The sequence below is a fragment of the Anopheles bellator genome, chromosome X (assembly GCF_943735745.2).
Source record: "Anopheles bellator chromosome X, idAnoBellAS_SP24_06.2, whole genome shotgun sequence".
In the NCBI taxonomy this organism is placed as follows: Eukaryota; Metazoa; Arthropoda; class Insecta; order Diptera; family Culicidae; genus Anopheles; species Anopheles bellator.
In genome coordinates, this window is record NC_071287.1 from 7,443,429 (window position 1) to 7,468,591 (window position 25,163).

Consider the following 25,163-nt stretch of genomic DNA (forward strand, 5'->3'; position numbering starts at 1 on the left):
CATCTTCTTCATCACAGCCGCCCGTATCCTGGAGGCGGACGGGGGGGCCCAACAAATTAACTAATTACCCAAGCCAACCTCTCCCCCTCCCCCCCCCCCCCCCGGGGGCTGGGGGGCGGGAGGAGTGTTTTCCAAAATTTCCCACATCTCGCTGTGTCATCAGCTGATTGATGTTTAACCCCTTTTTGGCCATCGATCCTTTTGAAACGCCGCGTAGCAAACGATGGGGAAGGGAGGAGGGGGGAGGGGAAGGGGTTGGAAGGTGGAACTTCATTTCCTTTCCATCAGCGCGTGCGGCTGATCGGCCCTGCCCAGCCCAGCCCACCTCTTCCCCATCGGTAGCGCATCGCTTGGGACTTTCGAAATCGATGGCCGCCAGAGGGCGCTCTGATTGATCACTAATAACTTGGACAAGCCTCTGGAGTTGGCCCCGCAGAATTGCAGAAAGAACGAACGAGGTGTTAAACGAACGTCGCCGCCTCCGGCATTAGTCACAGGTGCCGTGAAGGACGGGATGTCGTCACGGCGAACTGTCGATTTCGGACGAAATTTCGTCAAGAGTTGGCCGGCGATTGAAATTGCATCTTCGGCGCTTCTTCATCTCGTCACAGACGCACGACCCGACCCTGGACCCGGACCTAGGTAATTGCCAGCAAGATCGCGACATCGTCCAAAACTTGATTTGCTTCGGTCCCCCCCCGGGTGATCTTCGGAAGCGATCGGAACCGGCCCAAATGATCCACGCAAACGGGGCTTATTTGATGACGTGGTGTAAGCGAGTAGCAGAACGTCAAGTTTAGCACTGGCCATGTCAAACGGAGTGTCCAACTTTTGGGGCGAAGAAATAGAACGTACGACCTGGATCAATCAGGAAGTTCCCGGAATTCATCGACAAAATGTACGATATCTGTTTACTGTTCAACATCGTTAGTATCTCCTTCAAAGTAGTCTCCGCCAACGCTTGGTCCAGTTCTCAAACCTTTTTTTAGGAATCGTTGTTTGATGTCTCCATTAGGTCCAAATCTAGTGAATTCCGTAGTTGTTATCGCTGTGCAAGATCCACACTCCAATAAAGTCCACCCAAAAATTGTGGTCCTGGTTGACAATCGACAGACAACTCTAAGCTCAACAAAATGTTCACAATAGTGTGATGAAACGATGCCTCGATTTTGGTGGGAATATCAGTGACAGTTGAGTAACTAAATAGAAACAAAAATGTTGGAAGCGCCACACGGCGGTCATTCCAGGAACTTTTTAATCGAGGCTCTCATAGTTAGCCCTTATTGTTCTCTAAAAATGATCGTAATCATTTAATCATCATCATGTCGCAAGAAAGCATTTCCCACAAGATTCAGCAGACGAGTCTAGGCGAATGATCTAGTTGAATGACTTACTTCCAGTTCCGCGGGACCTGTTTGCTGACTTGAGCGGTTTTGTTCTAATCGCCAATTATCCAACCCGAACTAATTTGAATATCAATTTTAATTCGGAATCTGCAGTTCAAGATACGTTACCTTCAGACGGTGGAAAAGTTGTGGCAGACGGAGGCCAAAAGAAGAAAATTGATATTTAAATTAACCTTAAATGTTTCCGGTAAATGGTTCCGGTATGGACAGGTGTCAAGGTCACAAGTTGAAGGCATTTCGGACAATTCTCAGCAATCTACCACTCTCCCGATCGCTATTATCGAAAGGATTCGTCCAGCAGGAGCATATCAGCATTCTTATCCTGCTGTCTGGCTGGACTTGAACTGTAGTAGCCTTGACGTTCCCAGTCAATAGCCCCTGGTGGTCCTGGCTCCACGGCGTGATGTTGACAAGCAAGACAAGCTGGGCGGTTACCTTGGCTTTTGATCCCTTCTGCGAAGTGATTAGAGAGTTAACCATCCACCTTGACCTTGCTCATGGTCATGGTGATCCTCACATGGCTGATAAGCGAGTCAGAATCTCATACAATTTCTTAGGACCTTGAAATCGATCAAAAGGTTGTAAGTGGTAAACGGAAAAGGCAACGATGAATCCAGACCCAACCCCGTTAAAACAACAAAACAGTCGCAGGAGACCATATCGGGATATCAACCAAAGCGTCATGAATTTTTGTATGTGCGTAAGAAGTTTTCGACAAACCTCAATGTGTAATTCTGTATCTAATAATATCTCACAATCAGGTTGTGGTCAGACCCCGAAAGGATTGTGCAGTTCTAGCCTCAGTCCGGTCCGGTGGGGTCTGCTTACCCGTTTGACCTCGGTGTGCAAGGATTCGACCGGTATGGTCACGTTCGGGTCACGGGTTGTATAATCGGCGGCCGAGATGGTGAAAGTATCCGTTCCATTTCTTGAACCCCACGCACCCAAATCGGAGCTAACGCGTGTGTGGCGACATCGTTCACGCCATTTGTGAGTTCGCTTCTCTGAGGCAAGCTTCTCAGATTATCGATTATGTAGCGCCGGGATTACTAGTCATGAGGTGAGGTTAGACCAAGAAACGCCCAGAGGATGACACATGTCGTGTAGATACAGCCCCTCATGCCTAGGACGATAAAGGCCAGGGTTGACAGTATTCACGGTTCCAATCGGCGATTGGGCGTTGGCGTTAGCGGCAAATGTCAGATGTGTGGCTCAATTGGCTCCAATGAAGAAGGCAGTCCAAGGCAGAAGAGCGTAGCGTCTTTGCCGTACTCAGACTTCTCGGACTTCTTTAGCTCTCCGTTACTTCATCTCGTTCCAGCCAGTATCAGAGTTGAGACACCGGACGCTTGGACGAGTATGACATTTAGCACGGCGGCCATTTTAGCACTGTTTAATTCTATCGATACTGACATTTGGTTCCAACACGCCCCAGCCTGGACTTTCCGTCTCATCACCACGCCAGGGGACGGCTGACCAGTCGGCCTACAATCCCCGCCGCGATCTTCGCAACCTTCGCCACGGCGAGAATGGCAGGCCATTCTCGTGCTCCCTTCGGAACTCTTGGCTCTTGACGTCTTCGTTTTCTTCTGGTTCACGGTGCCGCGTGAATGTATGTAGGGTGATCCATCCAACTGATTGGATTAAAAGCTGTCGATTACTTGACATTTGAAACGTCAAACTTCATTCTGGAAATTGTTAACATTCGAGTAAAAACTTTGATACGTTTGCCGAAAATTGAAAATATTTTAGGAACTAATTTGCCAAAGTGGTGAGCGTCCTGTTCAAACTGTACAAAATTTGAAAAGCTTATCGCTATCTTAGGAATCATCGTCGTCGTGCAAGAGAAGCCAATACATCCCCGCCAACGAGTGACTATTCCGTGCAGATAATGTGAAGGTTGGTTGGCTGATTGGTTCTTTGGAACCACCCTATATGACACAACTACCAGGGTGCACCAGGTTTCCTTGAACAATTTACTAGTTACCATTCCTGGTGAGTTCCGATTGACTATTTACCTTTCGCCCCACGTGATAGACATTTCAATTTACTACCTCCACTGGCCTTTGATCCCAGGTTTTTCATTGACATTTTCATAATTGCACCATTCAGAACGCACCCGCAGTGTTGGCCAACACACTCCGGGGAGTAATCGATTCCCGGGGATTGCCTGCCATTTTAAGCCACAGTAGGATCGACATCGGCGTGTCGTTTTTTTCCGGTGGGACGAACATCTAGAACATCCACTGTGTAACGCCGGGAGCCAAGCGACTATAATGAGAGACGCTAATGAGGCCGAACGGAACGGAGATCGCCTCGATTGCCCAAGAAGCTATCTTTACTAACGAGAGACTGGAGAGACTAACAGTGGGTCAGCTCATTAGCTTGCGGTGATCGGGGCCACTGCGTGTGATTAGAAGTGAACTTGAAACGGGTGTGGGTAACGCACGCCGATCCGAGTGCTACGACGTTCTGCCCGGTTTTGCAGTTCAAGCCGTGTCATTGTCCTGAAGCGGTCAAGCGACACTGCACCGAAAAGTCACAGTGAGAATGGGACCCACGCCATTCACCTGATCGTTTTGCCTCAGAATAATTATTTAAATATAAAATTAATAGAAGATTGGTAAATATTTGTCGGAATTGTTTTGATAGCCGTCGATGTCGTAAACAAAGCAGGAAGTTCCGGTACCGATCGTCGAGAACAAGGGCACAAAGAAAAGCAGTTGAAAGTAGCCTCCAAAAGTAACGCAACGCAACTGGTGGAGTTTGCCCTGCGACAGCCTGGGCCGATTTTCAGCAAACTGAGCACAGACCCTGAAACAGACGTGCTGCTTCCGCTTTTGTTTCAGGGTCATGTCTTGTCTTGTTGGAAACGAGTCTGTGGTGTTATTCTCGCCCTTTGCACTTCCTACACATCGAGTCACTGAACCAGAGCGCCAACTAATTCATGCGGTTTTACAATGCTCGATGGCGATGGCACACTAAATGTCACAAATATTTTTTTCTGTGAAACATTTGTTTGACAGCTACTGTCATTACGCATCTAGCGTAGAGTAGGTTTTTTGTTTGACGTGTAAACAACACCTTTTTGAAGCAGCTGAAAGTGTCGAGATTTGTTCGAGGTAATGACATTTGACATTGACAGAAGGAAGCCCGTTTGCGAATTTCTGCGTGGACGACAGAAAAGAAAGGGGTTCTTGTACCGAACCGTCGGTGGTGATGAAAAGGGGAGTTATTACGAGAATCCAAAACACAAAATTGTCCTGCAAAGGTTGCGCTATGCATATATAGTTTGCTATGAAAGGTGTGGTATACTATGAGCTTTTAAAAGCTAATGAAATGATTGATGGAGAACGCTATCGACAACAAATAATGCATTTGAAGCCAGCTTTTGCCATAAAAAAAGGTCCAGAATGGAATAGAAGACATGATGGAGCTGTTTTTTCAACAAGACACCGGGCTCGACCACACATTCCAAAACCGGTCAAAACCTTCGTCGAAAATGGTCGGCAACAATTGTCGATTAATTCAAAGTCCTAATAGCAACAATAATTTAGGCTAACCCATCAACGCCCTCTGGTGTTGAAGTGCGAAACTTTTTGAACGACCCAGTACCCAGCCATGACGACGATGATGACGTCTCCATCGTCACGAGAGCACTACAACCCGCCGCTCCGCCGCAGACATATGGTTACATGATCAATTGCACTTCCAGTCCAACCGTCACAAATCAACTTCAACGGTTCAAATCAGCCCGAATTAGACATGCGATTTACGGCTGTGTTGGATGTCATTTCATTTTCTTTTCACGTCCCTCTCCCGTCCCGCTCTCGCTCTTCTCCCTTATCGCCCCAAACCTGTAGGCCCCCGGTTTTGGATGTTGTCGTTGCCGTGAGCCGTGAGCCGATGACAACGAAACGACAATTACCATGGCGCCGTAATGCAAAGTAATGGACAAATGCGACCCGCGCGAACCTAAAGCACTAAACCGTCCCGGCTGCCCTCCGCCTGCCGCCCTCCATCGCTCTCTTCAGGAGACTGTCGAATCCATAACGCCGACAGCACGGCCGGCGACAAGCAAGCCGGGCAGGTCCATTAGTTAGCCGCGCTTGCTTTTGGCTTTAATCAGACATTTTGTTTGGCTGCCGTTTTTGCCGTTTTGCGCCACTTAAGATTAATTACCGCTAGCGTCGTGTGTTGTGCGTGGACGAGGGATGTTGGGACTTTTTTCTGTCCTCTTCTTCTTTTTCTTCTTCGTTTTTGGGCCAGCCACCAGAGGTCTTCCCACGGAACAAATTGGTGAATAATAGTAACATAGTAACCGAAACAGCCACAAAGCCGCTGCCAAAAAATCAGGACACCCCCCTCACCGAGAGAGTGTGAGAGAGAGAGAGAAAGGCAGGGGCCTCCAGGTGCATGACATTATGTCGGCGTAATGTCGGCGGCTCTCGATTACGATCTCGTGCAACACACAACTCCCGGGACGGGCCCCGCCATTAGAGCCGCGTGGCGCTTCATCTCCGCCATCCGCCATTAGCTAATGTCACAACAGTCTGGCTGTCTCGTTCCAACAACTGACGGCGTCCTGTCATCGTAACCACCGAAAACACAGCACGAAAGCTGTCAGATGGGAGCCGGGAGCAGCTACTGCGTTTGCTCGTCACCAACGCAGACCTATTTTGCGTATCGCCAGCACTAAGCCGTTCAACCTCGACGGCGACGACCTTACTCTACTAATCTCTGCCCGAGTTGCGTTTCGGACTATGGCGACCTCAAAACTAGGCCGATTAAGCCCACACGCACTCTCGAGCTCGTGGCGATTAAAGAGCACGCTGCTTTGGCGCGATGATAGAGTTAAAGCACACCGTTACAGAAAGCAACAGCGATTGTCACATGCTGGTCTGGTGAGCAGACCTGGACCGCTTCGTGGCGGATAGGAAGACGACGAGTTAAAGGAAGTAAAGCCCCCAGTGGTCAACGTTGAAGAGCATACCTGAGTCGGTGGTCTGGCGTATTACGTCTAGTTGAAAGCGAACTCCGCACAAACAGTAGCGCGCATCCGTAAACATTCGTTTGCGGCCATTATAGACGTTTAGCCAGTGCGTCACCGGCTGTTGTTACACGTTACTACAACAAGAGCGGGTTCTGTTGTGTCGGTCGCGCCAGAATTATGTAAAGCAAGGTGTGTAACCCGTTGTTATTATTCAACCACGATGCAGTTACACGTGAAGGCCGTCCGGCGATAAAACCTAGATATCCTGGATTCCTGCTGCTGTCTGGTGATCCGACCGAGCCAACTGGATGGAAGAACCTATCAAGCTTTTATAGGTTGGTTCATCAAGTGTTTGGATTTTAATCTGCCGATTGCTTGACGTTTTATAACGTCTAACTTAATTCTGGAAATTGTCAACACGTAGCAAAAGCTTTGACATTTACGAAACGGAAAATGGGACATTTACGCTATACGCTGGCAGAGAATTGGGAAATATTGGAAACATTTTTTCCAAGCATACTAAATTATACGAAATTTGAAAAGCTCATTTCCATCACGCTGGTTATGTTAATAGGCAGAATTGTTAATGGGCACGTCGTGCAAGAGAAACCAATGCACACCCATAACGAGTGACTGTTTGGTTCGTTTGGCTTCTAACATGAAGATTGGCATCGCCGCTACCGAGAAATGTGGGCTGATTCGGCTTCTTCGGCGCGAAAGGCTTCTTGAACATGAAAACTTCGGACGACATTCGGAATTCAAATCAATTAAGTTCAAATCAAACAATTCAACGGCCCAGTCCGTTCTTCCAACAACGTCCGTTCGCCCGTCAAAAATGTCAGCCCAGCGCCCCAAGTAACCCCCTCGAAAGCCGTGTAGCGCCTGCACTCCGACTTACGAACGAACCGACCATCGGAACGGCATTACGCACGCAACGAACGTTCGGTCCCTCGCGTAACGTAACGTGCTTCGTGCGTGCTCACGTCACGTCACGATCCACGTCGACCCTCCGTGTGTTATCGGCCGTGTGCCGCGTGCGAGGGTGGCGATGCTTTTGGGGGTTATGGCCATCGACGTCGCGGCCATCGCGCGGCCATCGCGTGGCCATCGCGCGGCCGCCGATAAAAAAGCAGCAACCGAAACTAGCGAAGAATCGCGTGGCGTGCCCTAACAAGAACAAAAGCTTGATACGCACACATACGGCGACGCTGATGCGCCGTGATCGGCAAGTTAACGAGCCGCTAATCCTTGAAGCGAACCCGAGGCCTCAATGGGGCATCTTGGGAGTCGTTACGGGTTCCGGTATTGGCGTGAAGTTTTGGGAGCTGAACCAGACCTTCTCGGTGTAGGTTCTGTCGGGGAGTGGACCTGAAAGTGCAGCTCAGTTTTCTGTCCCAGGCTTGGACCTCGAATGCCCCTGGCAATTTGCGTGAAGCATTGCGAAACGAAGCACTCTCACCGAGCTGTGCCTTCCTCGACCTAGTTGAAAATAGTACAACATAAAAAGACAACACAATGGTTACATCACCGGAATGTTCCAGAGATCCCCAGAGTCGGCCGACCACTTTCGGTAGGTGTCGGAACGGAACATCACCAGTGGCAGCGCTTGGAGCGACAGGATCATTCGCACGTCGTGGTCGTGTTTTTCGGGGTCCCGAAGTCCGTTGCAAATATGGTACACATTGCCCATTGTTATTGTTCACTGGCGTTCTAGCTGTCGGTCAGTCAGGAGTCAGAGTCTCGTTTGGTTTTTCTTTCAAGAACGTTTGACCAAGAATGCCGAAGAGGGTTTACAACTTCAACAACAACAGTTACAACTTAAAGATGAATTTATTGTAATTAGTACTGAGGATGTAATGAGGAAAATAAACTATTAACTAATTAATAAAACTATTGTCCGTCGTCAGCTACTACCCATAGATAGACAGATAGTCCAGATAGAACTCCTCATTTTTAGACGCGAACGAATCAGAGATCCAATTTTCATAAGAAGTAAACAGCTGTGAAAAATCAGTTTACTACGTCTTTTACTACGATGACTACGATCAGTTTACTACGATGACACTTTTCTACATATTGAAAAAGATGAAGAAGTACTGCCCGCAAAAACTACTTTACCAGGAACAAAACTCGACAATTTCAGATGCTTAAAAAAGGTGTATATTTTAACCAGAAAACCTATACTGCGCTAAATGCGTAATGACAGTAGCTGTCAGATACATATTGTTTCAAAAAACAATTGTGATAAAGCATGGTCCACTTAGAATCGGGAAAAGTTGTCTGTCTTCTAGCAGCGCCTCTGGTGATCGGATTTAAAATGTTTCGATAGTTATGTCTTCAGTAAATATTCGACTGTCAGTGCTGAAAGTTTCATCTTGGTATGTGGAGTTTATAGAAAGTTATGCTTGATGAAACTCAAAAAAAGAAAAATAATTCTGCAAATCAAAAACACAAACATGCACAAAATCAACTGTAAATGGTGTGCTTTGCCGTTTCTGGGAACCCAATACCATAAGTCGAAAGATTCAGAGTAGACGACGTAGTGGAACATACGACAGGCAGCTTAACTGGGGATCAATTGGAAATTTGAGATCAATCATAGCAAATCTTGAACTTTCGGTTCGGGATATTCAAAAAAATATGGTACCAGCAAAAGTACTGCCGGGAAGATCTGTCTACGAAGAGGCTACTGTTTTTTTCCTTGTATGTAAGCATCCAAACGGGACACTTAAGCAAAACCTAGTCACAAAAACACGCGCTACCAAGTTGTACGAGAAGGTGCTGACGATGTACAAAGGATGCTTGCTTATGGACGACGAAACATACGTGAAAAAAGATTTTGGACAGCTTCCTGGACCAAAATTTTATCTCGCCAAACCACGGGGAGATGTCCCCTTCAAGATCAAATTTGTATTCGCCAATAAATTTGCACGGAAACTAATGATCTGCAAGGAACTTGCACCTGTGGACGGAAAACCAAGGTTATCATCACAAACACGACGATGAACTCTACGATGAACGAACTGAAAATGCAAGTTCTATCATTTATTAAGTCACACAAAGGTACGGATAAGTTTGGGCTTGATTTGGAAAGCTGCCACTACAGCAGCGATGTGGATCTGTGGTACTTTTACAATAAGGGGGATTTCATCACAAAGGATATCAACGCCCCAAATTGCCCTAAGCTCCGGTCAATCGAAAAGTATTGGGCAACGATCAATAGAAAGTTGAAGAAGACTGAAAAGGTGATGCAGGATGCTGCAGAGATGGCGAGAAATCGGAAAAAATTAGCCGCTGAGGTAGACCAGAAGATTGTGCAGAAAATGATGGTGCGCATTCCACAGAAAGTTGGCGATTTCATCCGGTGACCAACTAAATAAATTTATGAAATTTTTCTCTTAAAGAAAAATAAAATACCTTCATTTTAACACCTCGACATGTTTCCTAAGTCAAACCAACCCCGAGTACAGCTAATTCAATTGTTGCCGATTCTAAGCAAACCATGCCTCATGAGGACTCTTTCGCCTTCAATTAGCCGCAGTCGAAAGATGGGTTTGCTAAATTTAAACGTGGTCGTACCAACCTTGAAGACGATCCCCGTCAAGGACGTCCCAAAACAGCACCAGAAATTGTAGAAAAAAGTACATACTATGGCAGGTGCTCTAATGGTGCTCTAGACAGGGACGTGACCTGTGACGGCCGGCAAGTCCTTCGGCAAGCTTGCTTTCATGTGGCGCAAGCCAGGGACCAGTCACCGTAGGAAACATTGCACCTCATCAGAAGCCGGCCAGTTGCCAATTTGCCGGGTCTATGACGAGGCGGGAGAAATAAGGGAAAATAAACGAGAAATAAATAAAACGGTCGCGCGCGGATGACGAAAACGGCGCCCAATTTAGTGGCCATTTTGGGGGGCTTTCGTGTCGCTTTTTGCCTGACTGTTTCTCGCCAGCTTTCGCTGTGACAGTGCTGCTGTTGTGCAGTTGCGGCAACCCGAGAATTGCGTGACTTTTCGGTTGCCATTTTTTGTCGAGCCACATTGTCGAGATCTCATCAGTCTCCACCGTCCGGATCGAATCTCGGCATGGCTCGTTGTGGGCTCGATTTTTGGCAGGCTGCCCCCGGGTGTCGTTAGTGCAACACCCTCCCGGTGGGGGCTAGGATTCGTTCCGCGTCCGATGATGACACACACTACGTCCAGAGCGCCAATACCCAAACCGGGCCGGTTTTTGGCCGTGGCCGTTGGCCGTTTTTGGAGGAGCCATTTCGGGGGCTTTGTGAGTGGGCAAATTAGTAGAACCAGCCGTTCGCTTGCGGAGTCGGAACATCATCATCATCATCATCATCGTTGTGGTTGGCGCCATCACCGAAGCAAATCGCAACTTAGCACGGTTCCATTCAATTGGCTCGCTACGCAACTCGATCGGGGTGGCTCGATCGATTTTGAACGTTCAATCAAGGCGTGCTGAAATTCGTGCCGAAAGCCGTGCTGAAACCGTGTGCTTCCTTGCCCGGTTGCGCGACCCGGACCCCAACCCGAGCCTTTATGGATTCGCCCAGGGCGTTAAACTTTACGCATGTGGCGCCGGTTTGAACTTGAGGTGCCAGTGGATCACGCCACCCCGGCAGCAATTGTTTGTTTTCGGTATGCAGTTATTCATAGAACTTTTAAAGAATGTTAGAAAAATTGCGAATCGGTGGACAGTGAAACGGTCGATCGAAAGTCCAGGTCAGGACTGCTGAGCATCGAGGATCGTTTTTCGAAAAGACCAACGTGGACGTATGGGTATACAAATGATTGCAGGATCTGCAGATTTTTAGACGCACTTTGAGCAAACTTTAATTCTATATATAATCTATTTAAGGAAGGGAGCCTTTACGAGCCTTTACTTGTGTGGTAGTGCTTCCATTGTTAGTGGTTGATTTGTCATTTATGCGTAGCTATGAGAAATTATTAGATGTTATGAGCCTTCTAAGCGGCACGGACAGCTCATCATTACAGCGAAATAAAAATTCAAACGACAATATAGAAGCCTTTAAAGCAAGAAGAAAATAAACGTAGTTATCTACTAAAAGACAATCAAAATAATTAATTCAAAAAGAAATAATTCCCAATTTTTGGATTAAATTAGAATACTTTACAATAAACACAACGTTTTATTTTATTTATGAACTATCGGTGCACGAGAAAAAATGCGAAAGCTTGTAGGAGACGAAAAACAGAACTTCCAGGAGCTCGACCAACTTCTGTTGTCAATTTAATCGGAGTGTAGCCGCGAAGTGGATTGCATAAAGAGCTTGTTCACGCCGGAGAGTTCTGTTCCAGTCAACTCTTATCCCTATATTTGAGGCTTTGGACGAATAAGCAGTAGAATGTCAAATGAAACCCCGATAAAAGCTCAACAGTAGCCGGAAAAATTATAGTGAATCGGTTCAATGACCTACACGAAAGGATATCAATGAAATAGCTTCATATGATGCAGGTTGAAGCATTAAAAATGTGATTTTCTCCCACACTCCGAAGCTAGAGAAGAAACCACAGACCATAATTTGAATTCATAAATTTTAGTATTGTTTATTTCCTATAATATAATTTCTTATCAAGTTTAAGTATAGGAAACAAACAATACTAAAATTAATGAATTCAACCCTTTGAATGAAACCCCCTTCGTTTATTGTGTTAAAATGAAAAACGCTACTTCGTTCAAAGTATGCGTGTATTGTGGCCATTTTTTCTTCAAAACACTTCCTTCAAATGGGTGGTAGTGGCAATTGGTAGCAGAGTAACTCATAATAGACCGAACCCTTCTGGTCCCATCAAACACTCATTCTTCGGTCTTCGGATTTTCAAAATAATTCCTCTTTACGAACCCATTTTACGATTTGCAATATTATCCCAGCAGCCTTTAAACGTAGGAAATCTCGGAACTTTCTCGGTGCTCTTCCAATGCAAGCTACGACTAGCATTCGATGTCGAACAGTCGACATTTTCAGCTCTCCCCATAATATGTGAATTATTTCAAACAATTTATTGTAATTTGAAGCAATTCGTGGGCAATAAGAATGCAAATTTGATTGTCATCAACAAACATTTAGAATATTTATTTTTACCTTTTCCCCCATACTGATACGTGAGTCCTTAAATAGTTTTTCTTTCTCGTTTTCCAGTCGGCGATGCAAATGAAACGTCAACAGTTCAAAATGTTGCTGGTTCTGTCCTGTAGATTTGTAACCCTGGAGCACCACGGGGCTGGGCTGGGCCGAAGTCACGCCGGGGTCTTTCACTTTCTTCGGGCATCGGGCGAAGGACATCGGTCGCGGCCGCGACCGGCCTAGGCTTAGGAAGGAGATTGGCTGGAAATTGACCGCCGAAACCGGCGACGCCGATTTCGTATCCTTCGGCCGGTTGAATTAACGCGCCTTTCCATTAACCGTTTGTGGGGGGGGACTTTCGCAAATTTAGTGTCCACCATCGCCACGCGAATGCATAATTCCGAAACCATGGGGATCCCCACGGCCACGGATGGGGCCTCTCAACCTTTCCAGAACTCAACCGTTTTCCGACAACGCCTGGTTGGTGGCTGGACATTGCCTGGTCGGGCTTCGTAAGGGGATTGGGGGCGGTGTCGGAGGGGTGTGGAGGGCTGCGTTGCGTGGCGCCAGCGAGCAACACACACCTCGGACACCATCACCAGCCGTGGGTTTGCATAACTTAAACATCGGCGTAAAACAACGGAACGACTGGCGGTCGTTACCAAAGTGTAACGTCGGCCGTTTGCAAAGGGGGCGGTCGGTGTGGGGGCAGGGGTTGAGGGGGGTCTTTCATGAGGAACCGACTAGCAGACACGGGGGGGAGGAGGTTAGCTAACAAAGCGTATCGCGCGGTAATCTGCGCCGCGGCTAATGGTGTTGCGATGGACGCGACGCGATGCACCGAGGTCCTGGCCCGGTATCAAAACAAACTTCCTGCGGTGCCTTACACGGGCCGAACAACACCAGAACACAACACCACGCGAGCGCAACGACCACGCCGTTTACCGATCCACCGAGCGTCTCTCTCTGTCTCCGTGTTTGGCGCGTTGTGACTAATTAGTAATTAAAAAAAATCTAATTACTCAACCGCACCGCTTTGGCGTTCGGTTTTTGCGTACGGTGCGCTTGCGCTTGACCTGCCCCGAAGCGGAGTCGGTCAGAGGCCCCCGGGACGGAGGTCCCGTTCGAGTCCAAGTCCGAGCTCTCCACGGGTCCACGGCACACCGTGTAAGGCAGGTGCGAGTCCAACAGCAAAAACAACCAACGCCTCGAACGGGGTCTATAGGCCAATGGCGACTCAGATGGTGAAGCCCGAAGTCCCGACACCCGGCGGTTAACTAGACGGCCCAGGTCCAGCCAGCGGCGGTTGCGTTAATATCATAGGTCGAAGGTGTAAGGTGACATCTAGCTCAAGCCAGATGTCGTTGCTGTCGGAAACATACACCAGGGTGAGCCACCAGGCCCCGGAACGAGCTCGTCTTCATTTTCGAAGCAAAATGGGCCGATGCAGACATCCACAAAATCCACACCAAAGATTTGGCGGGGGTGTATTGGCTTCTCTTGCACGACGTGTGGGGCTAATTAACTCGTTTTGTATGATTTTTCGATCATTCAAAATGATTTTGTTGAATTTTTTGGGGAAGTTGCGACGGTTAGCAGATATTGTAAAAAGATCAACAGAATGTGTGGCATTTGTATTGCATGAACATTGGATTATGACAATGCTCCGTTCACTTCTGAAAAGGTTATGTGGCCTCGGTATTTTTGGAAGTGCGTCGTGTAATATTCTTTGACCATTTTGAGAAGCGAAGTACCATCAACAGTGAATATTATATAGCGTTGTTGGAAGCAAAATTGAATTTCGAATTGCTTCCACATTCACCCAGATTCGCCAGATTTCGGAATCCCAGCGACTAGTGAGTGTTTGCCCACCTCAAAACAATGGTCACTGGTAAGAATTTCCCTCGAATGAAGAGGTTCGATCGCTGAAATCGAGACCCATGTTGAGGCAAAAGGTGCGTCGTTCTACGAAAGAGGCTATTGAAATATTAGACAGGTGCCGGAATTACGCGTGGTGCTCTTGATGGAGATACCACGTTGGCGAAGAAATTTAAATTTGGTCAAAACAAACGCGTTTTCCTTGTCTAATTTCGGTATCAACTTACGTCGATCGTCAGTGGGCAGATAAATTGGAACAGATTCCCATTTTCATTATGCCATTACGCAATGTTTTAACATTTGAATCGTAATTTGTAGCTCGCGCTGTGTATTGATTTATTTGTTTCTGATTAAGCCAATGGGCCGAGTGGTCTTTTTGACACGTACGTGGTTTCTGTTCTGACATTTATTTTTAATAGGAGCTACGTGTATTCGGCTATTAGTTTTTTAGTCAATTTTTGACGGCTATTTTGCTTGGACCTGTTTTGGTTCATCTTATATTTTTGTTTTCGTTATTTTTCCTTAAAGCAATGCTTTCGCAAATTGAATCGAAATTTATAGCTCTCGCTGCGCATTTATTTATTTATTTAAGCTTACGAGCTAGCTGGTCTAGTTGACACGTAACATAGGAAAAATTGAAAGCTAGAGTATACAACAAAAAAAAGAGAGAGAAAGCGTTCTTGTGCAGGATGCTGGACCTGTCGAAGTTCAGAATAGACGAAGAGCGATCGTATGCTCTGGCACGATGTAGTCTGGGTCAAGACTGGCGGGACGACTGACCGCAAAGCAGACACTCAACTCCGACGTAAGAAGGCCATCCGGATAACCACCACTCAAAGGTGCCGTTCGGCCAAAGGCCAAAGGAACGTTGGCAACTATAGTACCAGGCAACGGAAGTTGTTCTCTGGGGGGGGGTTCTGAAATCTGTGAGCAGCACGAATTTGTTGCGTGACACTGAGGAAGGAAAGATTGACGGGGTCGTGCATTCTTCAGTCCTGCCGGACTCTACAGACTTCAGAAATCTGTGGCACCATTACAGAAGTAGTAGATTTCCCGTAGCCATAGGCTACTACACTAGGGTGTTTATAAAGTTTTGCGGGTCGATACTAAAGAGCGCAACTTTTTTTTGTTATATTGGTAGACTCTTCAAATGAACTTATGTGAAGGTTCACTTCAATCGGTTTCTTCATTTTTTTTTCTACACACCATTCAGTATCGACGTGTCACAGTATTTTTTACAATGGAAAGCATCGTGGAGTGATTGAATTTTTATTTTTGGAAGGTTTAAAAGCAAAGGAGATCTTTGAACGAATGTTAAATGTGTATAAGGACTCTTCACCTTTAGTTTGGGTGGCAAAAGGGTTGTTTCTGAGTTTAAATGTGGTCGTACCAGCCTTCAAGGCAATCCATGTCAAAACGTCAAAAAACAGACACAACACCTGAAATCCTAGAAAAAATGCAGGATGTCGTATTGGAAAATCGTCGAATCACTAACAGAGAGTTAGTATAAGGCCTAGCCATCTCATTGAGCAGTATAACCAACATTTTGACTGATGTTTTGGGTTCCTAAAAGCCTTTTGCACAATGGGTGCCGCATTCGTTAAAAACGCATTCGAATGCATCTTTGTTGTCAACATTTAAAGCGTTTTCGATAGGATAAAGTGGATTTTGTGCATCGAATCATCACTACGAATGAGACTTAGGTCTCTCACTATCATCCTGAATCGAATAAAAATTGGTGTGAACTTTTTCCTTCGGTTCCGAAACGAGTTCGTCTAGAAATTACCTAAAAAGATGTTAGCATCAGTTTTGTGGAATGCGAATGAAATTTTATTAGCGAATTGCTTGTAAACTAGTAAAATAATAAATTTTGATTATTGTTATAACACTCTAGACCTATTGAAAGTGAAAATTCGTGAAAAAAGACCCGGTTTGCAGAAGATAAACATCCTCTTTCATCAGGGCAATGCACCGTGTCACAAGAGCATTTTGAAAATGGCAAAAATCCATAAATTAAAGATCGAGTTTTTGGGGTATCCGCCTTATTCACTAGATTTGGCCCCTGGCGACATGCATTTGTTTTCAAACTGAAAAAAATCGTACCCGTAAAGCGTTTTCCATCAAATGATGACGTCATAACAGCTGTAAAAAATACTGTGACATGTCGATACTAAATGGCTTGTAAAAAAGAATAAAAGTGACCGATTGAAATGAAACTTCACATACGTTCATATGAAGAGTGCAGCAATACAACAAAAATAATGAACACCATAGAATACCAACTTGGATTCTCTGCCCATCAGGTGTCCTGTGATAATCCTGTTCACTCGGATCCTGTTTCCTGCGACACACACACACCATTGTAAATTTCAAACAGATGAGTAACGTTGGAACAGCAAAAAGACGGGGGCCACCAGCACTTCTCGGACTCGCAAGTTTGTTGTCGCGTAGAGTAGAGTTGCGAAACGTCGTCGGCTCCAATATATTTGTGGGGTGTAAATGTTGTCGCGAGAGATCGTTGCATCGTGCCGCGGCATACGTGCGTGTATGTGTGTCCGTGAGTTACGTGTCGTGGCGAGTTTGACATTTTGGGATTTTGGGCCCACGGCCCCTGAGCCCCTGGGCCCCTGGACCCCCGGGGATGTGTTTGATGTTATCACCTGTTTGCTCTCGATCCAAGGTGGGAAAGGGGGAAGGAAATGGCGGCCCCAGTGGGTGGAACCACCCACTCATCCGGGTGGTACAATTAGCGCAATTAGGGGGCAGCTTGTTCGATGTTGCGACGCACGCCAAACAACGCGAGCGAGTGAGTGACGCACACCAAGAATGTACGAAGCCGAGAATCCCCGGTGCTAATCAACTGTGATATCAAACCCACCCAACCCTCCGCCTCACCCCACCCACCGCCTGAATGTTGTGAAGTCATTTGGAGCAATTGAATAGATCGTTCCGCGATCCGCGATTGACGCAGTTCGCTTCGTTTGGGCGGGGCACTTTGCAACTCCTGTGTCTGTGTGTTGATAAAATAATGAGATGGGAAGCGCCTTCAAGGATGCCGGGTGGGTGGTCCGAGAATGTGTTTAAGAAGTCCTCTCGGACGGCACTCGGAGTATCAGCGATCGAATCGAAGCCCATAAATAGGACAATTAATGTGTGTATGTGTAGTACTGCTAATGGGAAATGAATCAATGCTCTACTGCGCCTGCTCCACGTGAGCCACCCCCTTCGCTACCCCTCGGGGGCCAATCTACCACCTACACCACCGCCAAGCTGCGGATAGTGATTAAAAGCGGCCGTGGCTCACGTGGTGGATTACGTTTTTATTGCATGTACCCCTCGCTACGACCCTCGGCCCCGCTAAACACCCCCTCCCCCCCGGCCCCTTGGGCAATTCTAGAACGAGGAAAATGAATCAATAAAAATGAACCGTTTTTTCCTGTGGTTTTTTTATGTCAGTGGTTCAGTGGATTTTTTTCTCTCCTTCTCTCTCTCTCTCTCTCTCTCTCTCTCTCTCTCTCTCTCTTTCTTTTTCTCTCTCGCTCGGGTAGAAGCGTTCTACGTGCTGCTCGCGCAATGGCAACTGAAAGGTTGTTTCGTCGCTGACGACGTCCGGCCACGGAGCGACTTCGGAGGACCCAAGAACAACCCTCCCCCTCCCACCACCTCCTTCTGCATACCACTCTGGGGGTGTGGGAGGACCCGAGGGGGGGACTGGAACGGACCGGTACCTTACGCAACCCGCTGAGTTGGCGATGGTGATTTTGCTTCCTCATTTTGCGCCGGCGACTGCACTCGTTACTATCAAACACACGCGCACACGCACGCAGTGGTTCTTCTATTTGCGCTCTCCCGGGAAAGCCACCTGCTCCCAGCCAGCCAGCCAGCCAGCCGGCCGGCCGGCGGCAGCAGTCTTTATCGGTGCCGACGATGGCCGCGCAACGGCCGCAAAATCATTAACACCAAAGGTCAAACGGAAAGGTTACACGCGGGGGGCACGAGCGCGCGAGCGAGCCAAGGGCGCGTTCACGACGCGTGCAAGTTTCTATTACAGAACCGTACGGGCCGTGCCGTGGATTGAGGTTAATTGGGCGGGCGCGCGTTGCTTATGCGCCGGTGCATCTCGTGCATCTGCGTTGACCCGTGTGTGGCTCGCACCTGCATCCGCGAACCACCCGTCCGAGTGTCGTCCGACCTTTCGACAAATCGCATCGACCGCCGCGCTAATCCACTGCTTCTGCTGCTATTTAGGACACCTCGCTTCCCGGGGTGGCGTTCACAGGGGTCAGTGGGGCGAAGGGTGCTGAAGTGAGAGGAGGAAGTGGGACGCAGCACGCAGGGCTCGGGACAAAAATCTGTCGAACCAAAAACCTCATCCGAGCTCGGAGTCGGGTTCGTCTCTTCCCGTGGTGCGTTGAAGTCTTTTGTTTCAAATTCGCCGAATCGGCCGCGTGGCGGGCCAAACCAAATCAGAACGCGATTCTAATACGGAGGTGGACGAGGGGGAAGGTTTTAGGTCGGTGCCAACGCAGAAAGGGGGTCACTGTATCACTCGACGAGCGTCCTCGAGCGAATTCTGCGGAAGGAACAGGAACACGAGCGAGCGGCGAACACGAGGCGACCGGCGGGGTTCGGGGGGCTCTTATAAAACCCCATTAGGTTTACGCAACGCGACCAGCAGCGACAAAAAAACCACCAGCCGCCCCATCATCAGCAACATCAACTTCATCATCATAATCATCGCCGTGGCGAAGGCGAAGAAAGTGAACACGAAAACAACACGGGGCAACACACGGTAGCGGACGAAACAGGCGGCGTAATTGGTAACAATCGGCAACGTGGGCTGACGGGGTGGCTGTGGGGCGGGCGTAAACACGGGCGGTAGGTCGTGGAAGTAACCTCGATAGGTGTGTGCGGCGATGGCGAGTGCGGCGGTTGCTGCAGCTCTCGCTCGGTCACTGGGGTGCGTTACCGATTCGATCCACTCCGCTTCTTTCCGTGTCTCACCACACACTTCTGGCTGTGTTTATGGCTGATAACGGCAGCGACTCGCTTTCGCTGCTTTCTTCGCGCACACTTTCGGTTGCCCCATTTTGTGCTCGCTCATCGCCAACCGGAGGGGAGGGAGGCGGGTGGGGTTGAGTGCTGGCTGGCACGTGCAAAAATGTGGTGGCACGTGGCGGTTACGCAGCACCCCATTTCCCGGCTTCCCGGCTTCAGCGTGTTTTATTATTTCGTCAACCTTTTCGGTTTTTGTTTTCTATTTTAAATTAATTTCGTTCGGCAGTTCTCTTTTCTCATTCATTAACCACTGATCCTCGTCCACTTTATCGTTTCGATCTCTATGCACATCCGTCTAGTGCATATTGGTGGCAATAAACTCTCGTCCGTTGGCTTCATCCACATTGTTTTATTTCTTCATCAATTTGTTTGATTTTTGGATCTATCTTTGTGCATCATATTTTTGGTACAAATCGACATTTTACTTTTCTTCTCCATATTCCAATAATAACAGTAAGATCTCGAACAGTCAATCGACGATATTGGAACACCAGCTCTTTGATTGTATTGACGTGTAGCTCATCAGTTGATGTTGATCAGTCGTCCTAGCTTCTTTATTTGTCTTTATTTGTCTTTATTAAAGACTTAAAGACAAATAAAGACAGGTTGATGCCAACAGACACCACCGACTTGCCATGCTACAATGGAGACCACTAATTCCGGACACCTTTAGCTGTTCAAGCTTCTAACGGCTCAAACCGAGACCCCGTTCTTGTCAACGCCAACGCTCACTTGTCCGCACCTGAGCGGGTCCCACAATGCAGAATCGCGCTTCACTTGTCCATGAACTTCGACACGCCCTTTAGCCAGTGTGGCAGAGCGCTACCAACTTCTTCGCTTTCGGACGGTCGAAGCTTTGTTTCATATTTGTTTTCATGTGTCTATTACGCTCATTCGCAAGATCCTTTGTTTAGAGTAAGTGTTGACTCGATGTTTTTTAAATAAATATTAAATTGTGTATTTCATTTCAAAGTGCCCAAACTTTTATTTGAATGTCTGCTATTTTAGAAAAAAACGATTGATTTTCTGAGCAACAAACAAACGTGTTAACGTTATTGCAACTTATTATAAAAGCGGGGTTGCGAAAAAGCTCATTTCTCCAGCAAAGCGTTCTTCCAGAAAAGTGAATCGATTACGAAAAAAACTCTTTTTAGCCTATGAAATCAACAATCAACAGCAACAACAAAAAAATCAATGATGTCGGATTTTTTCGTGTACGGGTTAAGCAAAACCCTGCACCCTTTGGAGCGTTGGAAAAATAACATTTGCTAGGTTATGGCCACCCAAAATGTGCGAAAAAGTCGTTGAAAATTATCTTATCAGATCGAAAATTGCATTAACAATTTTATTTTCATTTGTTTTATTTAGGTTTGTTTTCGAAACTACAAAATGGATGACCCTTTACAATATGTATTTATCGATAGTCACTAACGTAAAATATAACATATCTTTAAGCATAATTTTTGGTTTCGGTTGCACTAACACTCCAACTGCCTAAACAGAGCGGTCCTCGCTCCGCTACATCCCTTCCGTCGCGTCCGGATGGTGGCCGCCGCCGCTGGATCCCGCAGACGATGCGCCGGACGCGTCGGCCGACCCCTGCGAGGAGCCACCGGAGGAGCCGAGGGACGCGTTAAGCACCAGACTGGTGATGCCGCCTACCACTGACGACACGATGTGCCCGATGAAACCGAACAAATCCGAGCCCTTCCCGCCACCGCCGCCGTCCGCTTTCGGGTCGTCCTTGCGTTTCGCCTCCTGCAGCCCGCTGAAGAAGTTCTCCACGAACAGGGCTGGCTTCAGTGGCAGATTGTCGTCCTCCGGGTCCTGGGTCGGGGCGAACACAGGGGGGATACAGATTACCGCGTGTGGTTAAGCGCACAGTACACGTAACTTCAACGCCCAATCAAGACACGAACCCTCCCGGCCCGGGGTGCGGTGCGTACAAAGATCGCTCGCTCGGAGCTGCTAAATTGTGATTTGTTACCGACCATCGCCCCAATCCCCCGCGTGCCTCCCACCGGGCCCGATCCAGCCATTCTATCGCCATCGTTGGCCGTCCTCCGAACCCTTTTGTGTGGCTCGGCGTGCGGTACAATATCCAATTTCAATCCCCCCCCCCCCCACCGGATTGCCACACACCACAAGGCGGGCAAAACGGTAAATTGATGCCACTTCCACTCACCTCCGTGCCCCCTCCCCTGGAGGCGCACCCATGCAATCCATTACCACTCATCAGCGGGGACCCCATCAACATCCCAATCATCATCAGCAACCTCCAACCGACATACGATCGGAGCAACAGCAACGCCGCTAACTCTGAGCATCGTCAATTTTCACAAACCCCACAAGGGGGGTGTGGGGAAGGGGATGGCAGGGTGCACGAGGGGTTGAGTGGCTGCGCAGAGTGACCTGCGCGTTTAGCTGCGCGAGCCAAGCCGAGCCGGAGCTTTCACAATTCGGCCGTAAATTATATGCATTTTCACCACCCATCCTGCCCACCCTCAAAGGGGGTGCTACTCGGGGAGAGAGAGAGAGAGAGAGAGAGAAGCCGCGACAGCAAACAACAGGAGGCAATCATCTGCCAGGCAAAGTGCAACCACTGCAACCACCCAGCGCAGCCTCCTATGTGTGCGGGCTTTTGGATGCACGCAGGTCAACGCAGGATGCAATTGGGGGGAGGAGGAGGGACCCACTACCCCACCTACTACCCCATACTAACCGAGCTGAGGGCGGCCAGGACTGCTCCGAGGAAGTTGCCGAAGAATGCCCCATTCAAATCCTTGCCGAAAAGAGAGCGAGAGAGAGAGAGAGAGTGCGTGAGAGAGAAGGGTCCCACCGTCGAAGGGGGGGAGGGGGTAGGAATGCGTACTGCACCACCGCCGGACAGTCCCTCGATGGCGACACCGACGTAGCTGCCCAGCACCTTGCCGAAGTTCTCATCACCCTGCGGACGGCACAGAAGGGGAGGAGGAGGGAGGAAATGGGGGGTCAATGTTACACAGCATAAGTAAGCATCGGGTAGGGGGGGGTGGGGGAGAACCTACCGCCAGCAGGCCCGCAATCAGCGACGTTCCGGTCCCGAGCAGTCCGGGGACATCGAGTCCACCCGGCTGTGGCGAGAGAGAGAGAGAGAGAGAGAGAGAGAGAGAGAGAGGGAGAGAGAGAGAGCATAAATTCTTTGGACCACCGGTAACCGGAAGTGCACCCCCTCGCGAGACCCTACCCCGAACAGATTGGTGACGAGGGCCGACAGTGTCCCGATGAGGGCGCCCACGTCCGATCCTTCATCGCCCCCGCTCAGGCTGGCGATCAGCCCCACCAGGCCACCGGGGCCATCACCACCGTCCTCCTCCGACGACTCCGACTCCGACTCCTGCTGCTGTTGGCTGTTGCTGGCCACGTCCACCGATACGGCGAGTTCCTTCGACTCCGACTTGGAGCCACCATCGTCCTGTCGCCGATCGCCTCGCTGGAAAATCTTCTCGATGTGGCCCTGGTGCAGGGGGTGGTACAGGGGGAAGGGGTGGAAGAAAGAGAAACTGTAGATGGTGTGCTGTGTATGCAAAACATATCCCCGCTCTGGGGGGGCGTTCGCAAACCTTCAGCCCGTTCTGGAGCATCTCCTCGAAGCGCACCGTCCGGATGGGGGCGAGCGCCCGCCGCAGGGTGGCCAGGGTGTCCGGCAGTGGGTGGGGGCTGTCCGTTGGGCTGCGCTGGAGGGCACGCACGGCCCGGCGGATGCGATCCGCCAGCTGCTGGCGCAACAGGACCACCTGCCGCTGCACCGACAGCGTTTCGTGTGATCCGAGCGCACCCGAGTCCTGTGTGTGTGGGGAACGGTGGGAATGAGAGGGGGGAGGGTGGCGTAAGAGGAAGGGTGGGGCTCACCTGGGAACGTTTGCGCAGCTCCCGGCGGTAGTGGGCGGCCGACGGCAGTGGGCGATCGGCAGCGGCCAGCTCGAGGCCCGTTCCGAGCACCTCGAGGGCGAGCCGACCCCGGGCGAGGGTGGTGCCGGGTGGTTCGGGGGGTGGGTGGTTACTGGCCAGGCGCCTCTCGATGGCGGCCTCGGTTTCGATCGCCCCGAACAGCAACCCGAGCGTGGCCAGTCGACGCCAACCGTCCGCACGTTGGCTGTTGAAGTTGTTGTTGATAGGAGCAGGACCTGCGAGTCCAGCTGTCACGCGGTGACAGCTGGCGGACACGACGAGCAGCAGCGGCAGCAACATGTTTGCTTGATCTCCGGAGCACTAGAACCCGAACTCGGTGCGATCCGTCGCGCTAGCGATCGATGCGGACACTACGGAGGGCTCCCGGTACGGTCGGACCTTTTTTATCGAACGGTGGTCCACCTACTACTTCTACCCGGTGCTCCGAAAGGTTACGCTCCATCAGTCCAGGATGTGGTGAAATGCCCCCGGCCCCGGGTGAACCTCTAGCGTCGTGCGTCGTGCTGGTTCCGCACGATCGATTCCCGCTCGGATCTGACATCAAGCAAGCGTTTGAAACGTCAAACTGTCCCCGAAATGGGGCAGTGTAAACAAACCCGCGTGGTGTAAACAAAGTCCCAAAAACGATGTAAACAAACTCCCCTTTGCTTGCACCCCGAAAAGGGCTCCCGAAACGACCGCTGGAACCGCGAAACAAACGTCAACAAATCAATGCCAAAACAAAGGGCGACCTGGGCCCGCTTCCCAGCCTGTCCGACCCCCACCCAGCTCGGGTCGGGTCGCGTGCCGTAGCACTCAACCGTCCGTGACCGCCGGTCCGGAAGTGCCCTTTGACAGGTGCCGAGCGTCCCGGATGACAGCTCCCGATGACGTGCTCCGTCGCTCCGTCGCTTGATCTATTGATCAAGCTTCACCCGGGCGGGTCGGGACCGGTGTCTCAACTGCACGCGGGGACCCTAACTAACCCACCGCACCTCGACCCCCCCGTCCCGTCCCTTCCTCCTCCACCTCGTTATTGCAGGCGAACTGGTTGCGCAGTTTGTTGCAATCAAATTAACTCCACCCACCTGGCTCGGCCCGGGTCCGGGGCGCCGGGTCGTGTTCTTGCCTCACCCGCACAACCCTTGCACGGCCCGGCTTGGCGATGCGTTACATCACCTTACGGTCGACCCCCCTCCCACCCCACCCAGCCATCCACCGAAGCCGGCGAATGAAAGTGAAACCGGTCGGAACGGCACATTCTTCTCCAGTGTCCCCGCCAGCTCGGCCGGGGCATCCGGTTTTGCCCTCACGTCGGTGTCGCCGGTTCTCCGGTCCAGAAGTCTAGCGAACGCCACCACACACCACCACACACGCTGCTGCTAATGAGTAGCGCGGTCCGGTCCACGAACCGGTTCTTCGGTGGAGAGCGAGAGGTTCGCTTGTTTTCAGTCGGCGCGCGTTAGAATGCGCCGTTTGGCATGAGGCCGTGTGTCTGTTTCACACTCTGTTTAAAGCACGACTCATTTTGGGGAACGCCTCCACGAGAGGGCTCTCCACGTGCTTTAAATAGAAACCCGGGTTGCTGGACCATCTTCGGACCACACCTGGACTGGACTGCTGGATCTAGGATAGAAGCAAGAGAAGCTTTTCCAACAGAGTCACATCACGTGGTCCAGTAAATTTTTCGCTGGGGCGGTGAATGCTATTGGTCAGTTCTTCCATCTAACTGATCGAAAAATGCGTTACGTTTTGGTCTACTCTATAGAGTAGATTCCTTCTTCGACTAGATAGAGTATAGAGTGAAT

At 49.5% G+C, this 25,163-nt stretch overlaps 1 protein-coding gene across 1 annotated transcript; it reads right to left on the bottom strand.

Annotated features, from left to right (window-relative positions):
* Nucleotides 1-20,943: 20,943 nt before the first annotated feature.
* LOC131213427 (uncharacterized) lies at nt 20,944-23,655 on the bottom strand. Its single transcript, XM_058207464.1, has 7 exons — nt 23,317-23,655; nt 23,028-23,249; nt 22,652-22,921; nt 22,473-22,538; nt 22,298-22,372; nt 22,148-22,207; nt 20,944-21,252 (listed from the first exon to the last, which is right to left on the bottom strand). Exons 1-7 carry the CDS (start codon nt 23,653-23,655, stop codon nt 20,944-20,946), a joined length of 1,341 nt encoding a protein of 446 aa, XP_058063447.1.
* Nucleotides 23,656-25,163: the final 1,508 nt, after the last annotated feature.